General features: G+C 32.2%; 1 protein-coding gene across 1 annotated transcript; it reads left to right on the top strand.

Annotated features, from left to right (window-relative positions):
• On the top strand, positions 5,729–8,248 carry LOC107638275 (NADH dehydrogenase [ubiquinone] iron-sulfur protein 5-B). The gene is made up of 2 exons (XM_016341468.2): positions 5,729–6,010; positions 7,908–8,248. The coding sequence occupies exons 1-2, from the start codon at positions 5,861–5,863 to the stop codon at positions 8,004–8,006; spliced, it is 249 nt and encodes an 82-aa protein (XP_016196954.1). The 5' UTR covers positions 5,729–5,860; the 3' UTR covers positions 8,007–8,248.

Raw genomic sequence — 8,518 nt, 5'->3', positions numbered from 1 at the left:
TATATAAATATACGTATAATTTAATTTATTTTTTATATATTTTTTATATTTTAATATGTATTTTATAATAATAACTTATTTTAATATACATCTAATATAACTTATATATTTATAAGCTGTGCTCGGCTTATGGCCGTTTATCCGTTATGATAGTGTTAATCATGGCAATAAAGTAATTTAGAGCGATTTAAAGTCGTTTAGAGTACGTCGATTTCATAAGTTCGAACTATAATTACGGGTGGAAATTCAGGTGCAGTTGACTTCACGTGAAGTTGATAATTGAAAGCCGTTAGATGAAAATTTAGTCAAATCAGTCAAATCATCTAACGGCTTTCAGCTATTAACTTCACGTGAAGTCAATTGCACCTGAGTTTCCACCATAATTACGATGAAAATTTAGTCAAATCAATCAAATCATCTAACGACTTTCAGCTATTAACTTCACGTGAAGTTAACTGCACCTGAGTTTTTACTATAATTACGACTGAATTATAACGGGTACAAATTAGAGTGCATCAATAAATTTTTTTTAAATAACTACAATTTTAATTTCTTAATGCGCAAATTACACTATCACCTCTAACTCAATTACTCCTTTCTCTGTCATGTTGAACGATCTATACCGACTTTTTTTCATCAACCTTTTAATATATATTGGTGAAAACTCAGGTGGAGTCGACTTCACATAAAATTGATAATTAAGAGCCGTTAAATGATTTGACTGATTTGAATAAATTTTCATCTAACAGTTCTCAGCTATCAACTTTATGTGAAGTCGACTGCACCTGAGTTTTCACCATATATATTTTAAAAAGTGTCCCACCCCGGTCAAAAGCTCTCAGGCATTACCATGGAGATCCCTGATAGAGTCTAGTTCTCCTGCTCCTCCGATAAAGTCATCAAAGTCGGAGAACCAGTGAAATCAAACTAATATTAATTTGGTTTTATTAGGAACCAACTAGGGATGAAACTAACTCTAACAAACCAATTGAAAAAATAATTCAGTTATAAAACAAAACAAAAAATAATTTTTTATCATTCTAATTTTTCGAATTTCAAAATAAAAAATAAAAGAGTTGGTTTAGTTGGTCTATAATATAGTTGACTTTCTAGATTTTTTCATTTTAATTAGAAGGATAAAGTATATTTTTTACCCCTAAAATTTGACAAAAGTTTCAAAAATACCTCTAAGCTTTATTTTATTTTAATTTTGTTTCATAAATTTTCGATTGTATTAAATATATCCCTATCAGCTAATTTTTTAAAAATTTTAAGACCAATTCAACAATAATTTCATAACAACAACCCTCAACATAAGCAAATCAAATATAATTTTCATGTATTATTGTTAGATTGATCTTAAATTTTTTGAAAATTTAGCTATGGGAAGTATATTTGATGCAAATAAAAAATTTTTGAGACAAAATTGAAACAAAATAAAATATAAGAGTATTTTTAAAACTTTTGACAAACTTTATGAACAAAAAATATACTTGTTCCTGCGTGAAAAGAGGTCTCCGAAGTATAACTTGTTCTGCTAGTGCTTGAACTTGCTTTCCTTGGAGTGAGAGGAAAGAACATCGTCTTCTTGTAAGGACGGCGGCGTTGGGCACCTGCAAAAGGACTCCAACGCTCAAGTTAGTAAGAGTAGAAGATAACGTACCTTACCTCCTTCATGTTAGGAGTGGATATATAGATTTGCAGAGAGATTCATATGCTCATCTGGGTTAGTCCGTTAGGAGAGCTACTCTCCACGTACTCCTGATATAGCACGTGTGTATTTAGTTTTAACTAGATTCCGATTTATAATTTTACCTGAGCCGAATTATAGTCAACGGACGGAACATAGCCCCCAAGCTTGACCTGTGAAAATTTTCAATTAAACAGGTTGAGCTTCCGACCTATAAATCGGAATTGTGATTATGGCAGCCCCAAGCTCAACTTATTAGATTGAAAAGAGAGAAAAATGAAAAAAATTGGTAGTGAAAAAGTGATATTGAAAGATTGTGAATGATCGAACAGATGAAATAGATAAACAAATAAATAAAGATGAATAAAAAAGATTAGAATGTGAGATAGTTATGCCTATTTAATAAGTGGTAGTCCCAAAACTTAGTTCGATATTTATTTAAAAAATCAATATAATTGTGTGGGGATACTTTTCTGCTTAAGAACAATTTTTCATAGATGGCATATAGTATTTGATTGACGCGAATTGAAAAGTTCGAAAATATGTATTCGTTGACCGAATCGATTGTATGATTCGAGAATGTAATGATCAATTGTCTTGAGAGAATTTTTCCAACCCACAGCAACTTATTGATGAATTTCTTGCCCAAAATAATTAATTATTAAATATTGAGTGAATGATAAAGATTTGTAACATAAATAAAACGGATTAAAACTAAACAAGCATAAATTATTGTAAAATAGAAAAATAAATTGACATAATTGCTAATTGAGTTTTTTTTTAATTGGTAAAAAGTTATTTTTTTTCGGATTGATTAATAGCCAATTTTGTTTTTCGATGGATTGATTGATTGATTTTGATATATGAAATGATAAGATACATACATAATGTGAATCAATTCGAATATATAGAGTAGTAGATACTTCGTAGAGAACTATGATGTATTGAAAGTTGACATAAAAGATTTATATGAGCAAATTAAATTATACATATACATAATTTTATCGAAGTAGAAATGTCAACGGCGACTTATAGGTAAGGTTCATAAGTTATAACTCGATGGAGGTGAAATTTGCTCACGTATGATCGAGGTCCATTCTCATAAGTTGAAGGTGAAAAATTGAAGACACATTAAACATGTCCTGTTTCAATCTCCAATACATTAAGAAGAAATTTTGTTAAATACATATTCTGAAATTATTGGCTAAAGTTAAAATTAAGCTCCGTTATTCTAAATAATTGAAACAAACATGAATAAGACAGCATGTACATTGAGTAATTAGTTGAAGAACAAGCAGTAATTGCTAATAATAATAATATAAACAACAAATAGAGAAGTTTTCAATAATACATGAAAACAACTGAGAAAGAATAAGAAAAAATATAGCTTATTAACGTGTCAATAGGAATAAGTAGTTATGTATTATGCTGTTTTGCTAAAAATCAATAAAAAAAAAGTGTCATTACCATGGTAAGTCGCTTAAAATTTTTATAGTCAGCATAATAAGAAGAAAGAAGAGGAATTTGGCGTAATAATAAATATTATGATCAGAGCAAAGCAATGTAAAATAAGGAATAAAGCGAATACTCATCACTTTATGTTGCTAATTTAGTTTATGAATTCTCATGTTAGATTCAATTCTCTTTTAATGCAATTTGAGGTATTTCATGTTTATTGCTTGCTTCATCATTTGTTGTTATTTAATCCTTGCTATTGGTTGTTTAGATTTAATATTCTCTTGTTAGTTTTCTATGCTCTTATTTTGTGTCTACCAAGTGTTTGACAAAATGTTTGGTTGGATTCTAGATTAGACTTATCTCCTCTTGGATTTGGTTGAGTAATTGGTGACACTTGAGTTATCAAACTCTTTTGTTGATTGATAATTAAAAGTTGCTAGTTGATTTAGATTCCACTAAAGCTAGTCTTTTCTTAGGAGTTGACTAGGACTTGAGGAATCAAATTGATTCATCCACTTGACTTTCCTTCATAATTAGAGGGTTAACTAAGTGGGAGCAATGAACAATTCTCATCACTATTGAGGACGATAATAAGGATAGGACTTCCAATTCTCATTCCTTGCCAAGAGCTTTTATAGTTGTTAGTTTGATTCCTTTGCAAATTGCTTTTCTTACTTCTTATTCAAAAACCCCAAAAAGATACAATCTCATAACCAATAATAAATACACTTCCCTGCAATTTCTTTGAGAGACGACCCGAGGTTTGAATACTTCGGTTATTATTTTTAGGGGTTTGTTACTTGTGACAACTAAATTTTTGTATGAAAGGATTATTGTTGGTTTAGAAACTATACTTGCAACGAGAATTTATTGTAAAATTCTAGACCACACAAAAATTCGTTCATCACCCGCCTTTGCTTCTCTATTGCATTATAGATATCTTTTATCTCGAATCCAACAATCTTGAAATCCCCTGATTGATTGGCAAAAGCGCAGAATATCGTTGGCAATCGCAAGCCAACTTTCCTCACTGAATTGATTTGGTGCAAATCACCTTTCTTGACTGATCTGTGTGACCATATCAGACCCTAAACCTCACATCCAGCATGGCATGATTGTGATTATCATAAAATTGTTCAATATACCAACGTCCACTAGTATCATCAACATGCACCTTTATCCAATCTTCACACCTGCACGTGTGATAGATCGAGGATCCATCTTCCTGTCTCCCTGCTACATGTGTTTTCCCTCTCGCTCTCCTTCCCTCGAGCACACGAATATCTGCCAAATGATTTCATCCTCCAACCCTTGCTTTGTTCTGCGACCCACCTTCAACCTCCTTATCGAGAATACCTTAGACTTAGTTTGGTAAAGCTTTTACTTTTTCAAAAGTAGCTTATAAAAGCTAACTTTTAAAAGATGATTTTTTAAAAGTTGTAGCATTTATGTTTGGTAAATCAAATTAAAAATTACTTTTAATAAATACAAGCAACAACAATTACATTTGGTAAAATAGCTTTTAAAATTTAAAAATACTATAATAGACATAAATGCAAGTATTAAATTTGAAAATTAGTTAACATGTGAGGTTATATTAGACTTTTAAATTTTGAAAAGCACAAGCCAACTTTGAAAAGCTCTATCTTAGGTGCTTTCAAAAGTACCCGATCTTTTAAAAGCTGCAAGCACAAGCACATGATATTTTTTATTTACCAAACACAAAATAAGGTGCTTGAACTTTTAAAAAGCACAAGCACCTCTTCGAAAAGCTTTACCAAACCAAGCCTTAATGCGACCGTATTCGTTGTAGTAGTCATAAGCGGCTTGCAAATTTATGAACTCCGTCATAAGGATGTCGTTCGTTATCAGGAATGAAAAATCAATTGCATCAAAACGACCCAATCCCACTAACAATCATCACTGATTCTTTTACTTCTATCTCTGCATCTCCTTTTGACAAATCCATCGCTTCTGTTTTCTCCTTAGGAATGGTTTCGCCACTCATCCCATCTTCCCCAACCTAAAACACATAACATAGGCCATGGGTTAAACCAAGCAACGGGGCACATCAACATAAATCGGACAATAACAGATTATATACTTCACAAATGAACAAAACACACACACTCCTACAGTGCATGGACTCGGTGGCAAAATGGGTCGAGCCCGTCGGACCGATCCGCTAAACCCGCTAAAAAAGGCGGGTCGAACTAGGATTTGAAACCCGCCGAATTAAAAAATTCGCTAAACCCGCACCGCCAAATTGGCGGGTTTTGGCAGGGCAGGGCGGGCAGGTTTGTCGGGTCGAAGATTTTTATTTTTCTTTTTTTTAATTAAATAAAAAAGTGATTACTATTATAAAATTAATAATTATAGAATTTTTAAACACTTTTTTTCTATTTTTTGTTTTTATTCTTCTTTTAGTTATTAACTTTATTTATTTTATTTTACAATTTCGTATATATACTCAAATTATGTGACTTATTTTTTAAAATAAAGATGATTCTATTAACAAATATTATTTTAAACAATTTTATTGAAGTTAAAAATAAAAAAAAATAAAATAATTATATTATAATTTGACTAGTGGCATTTTGGTAATTTAGGCTGAAGTATTGGTGATGGTGGTTTGAAGCAGGAGAGTGAAGGAGATGCGAGAAGAAAGAAAGCAAAGCAGAAGAGGAGAGTGAAGGAGAGATCTGAGTGAGGATGGCGTCAGGGTGGGGAATCAATGGGAACAAAGGTCGTTGCTATGATTTCTGGATTGACTTCAGCGAATGCATGTCTCGCTGCCGTGAGCCCAAGGACTGCGAGCTCCTCCGCGAGGACTACCTCGAGTGCCTCCATCACTCCAAAGAGGTCTTCTTTCTTTCTTTCTTTCTTCTGATTATTATTGTTGTTCTGTTTCGTTCTTCATTGCTTCGTTCCTTCCTCTTTCATTCTCCAAAACCCTAATTCCCAATTACTCTAGTCAATTCCACTTTCATTCGTGCTGCGCTTTCAGATCTTAAAGCCTTTATATTATAGCGTTGTTGTTATCTGTTATCTTCATGTTTTTGTCATTTTGTTAAGTAGCGGTTTCATAAACCACCAAGGCAGGTACTATGGGGCACAAAATCAGAGCATGCCCGATAAATTATGCTACTCTTCGTAATGTTATCAATTCTCATGGTCATGAGTTTGCAATCCATTTAGACATGGTGAATAAAGCGATACTAGTGATATTTCTATATTGCACTTCAAATCCTGTGTTTTTGCCCTGTTTCCACATTTATGTTGTATTGGGATATTGGTATAACTGTAATTATGTCATTTCCCTTTAGCAATCATACTTTGATCTACATTCCATATCAGTCTTTGAGTTGATATCGACACAGCAGAGTTGTGCTGATCTCTTCGGCTTCTCTGATTTCTTTTGTGCTTCATTTTGTTGCCTTCCATTTTATTCTTGATTTGGCCAGGGACAGTGGATTTCCTTGGGCTTGCTGTAGGTTTATTTTTGAGTAAAGTTCTTTTATATAATATATATATATATCAAGTTGCTTATATTCCATTAACAATGGATAATGGCTTATCCTCTGCTAGCTATTAGGCTAAACTGAATGACTTAAAATTATTAAAGGATCATATTTAGTTCTCTAATAGTTTTACTTCAATACACTGCTCTAGGATGTATAATGCTGATGATTATACGATGATTTCAGAGATTTGTTGTTGTTAAGTGAATTTATCATACAGTGCTGTTTAGCTATTTGATTAGATGCTTAAGGATTATCGGACTTCTTTTCATTCTAGTATGCCTTGTGAATCCCAAGCTTGTGAAAATTTCACATATGGTAAATATGATGAGTATTGCTGACATAAAACAAATATACTTGGTTTATGAATGACAGAAATAGTATATAGAGATTGCGTTGAGTGATGTTTGAAGTTGTTCTTCTCTTGCATTCATGAACTGTTTAAAGCAATCCATTCATGCTTATCATCGTGAATGTTTTAAACTTATAATCAGGTACCATGGCTCCATTATTGTCAATTCCTTGTTTTCCTTCTCTAGTTAAATTGCTTCAAACATAGCTCTTGAACTAGATGTATACTTTTAGTGTTAGTCTTTTGAGTGCTTCTTTCATTTTTTAAAAATAAAATATCCTATACATTGGGAGTGGTGAAGAGAAGAGGTGCTTTTGGGAAGAACCAAAATATGGGTGGAAATTGAAAATTGTTAGCTCATTTGGGATTTTTAAAAATAATAATGATAATAAGGATCGAGTATCTAATTTTAAGCATATAACAGTACTGTAATTATAACCTTATCCTTAAAATATTTTCTTTTGAAGCTTACTTTCGTGGCAAATGTATTTCTGGCATTTTGGTTGAGGTATTAATATCAATTGAGAAAGCCACGTCTTAACAAAATGAAAAAGCTGTGAATTTACTTTGCCTCAGCATTGTGAAAATCGGATTTGGATCCTGTAAATTTGAATTTCACTCTGGTAAAGGGTGATCTCTCATCATTTATTTCATAGGTGGGGTGGGGCCAAGAAAAATATGAGAGAGAAACTATTCAATGGTGAGAAATCACATTTTACCCTCTAAAGTAAAATTCAAAATTTAGAGAATCCAAATTCGTGAAAATCACGTAACATAAGTGTATTGGGTTAGATACAAGGCTTGTTTTCAGTGCCACAGAAGTAAAATTGTGTGATGAGTTATGACATGTGTGATCACTTATTTTGGGTTTTATTGTTTCCTACAGTTTCGACGAAGAAACAGGATTTACAAGGAAGAGCAGCGCAAAATAAGAGCTGCTGCTAGGAAAGATAAGGAGGATGAGGCTGTTAAAGGACATCATTAACACTCAATCGGTTATCAATTTAAGCTTTTGAATAAGTATTATGATAAAACACTGTAATTTTTTCTTGGATAGGTGTTCCTGCAAGTTCAGTGTGCCCTTCTTTTTAAAAGGTATAGAGTGTGAAATTATTCAGAAGAATATAAAATGGATTACGTACCTGTGACGAATGAGTCACCGTGGATATATTGAGTTTCTGTGGCCGTTATCTGCATCTTTGTTACTGGTTTTTTTGTGACTCTTTATTACTGGTTTTGACGGAATCTTTCTGATGATACTCCGATTTTTGAGTTTTTAGTTTCGTTGGAGAGATTTTGGGGAAGGTTATCTCTTTTGGTGGGATCCGATTCCAAGGTTATTGTGGTGGCCTGGTGGGTCAGTATTTTTGGTAACAGATCAAAATATATAAAAAATTAATCGTTAAATTAATTTTATGAATAATAATTTTAAAGAATTAATTTAATTTATCAACCATAAATTTAATTTATATTAAATATATCAAAAATTAATTGATA

The sequence above is a fragment of the Arachis ipaensis genome, chromosome B04, assembly GCF_000816755.2.
Source record: "Arachis ipaensis cultivar K30076 chromosome B04, Araip1.1, whole genome shotgun sequence".
Lineage (NCBI taxonomy): Eukaryota > Viridiplantae > Streptophyta > Magnoliopsida > Fabales > Fabaceae > Arachis > Arachis ipaensis.
This window is presented reverse-complemented; position numbering and strand designations above follow the sequence as displayed.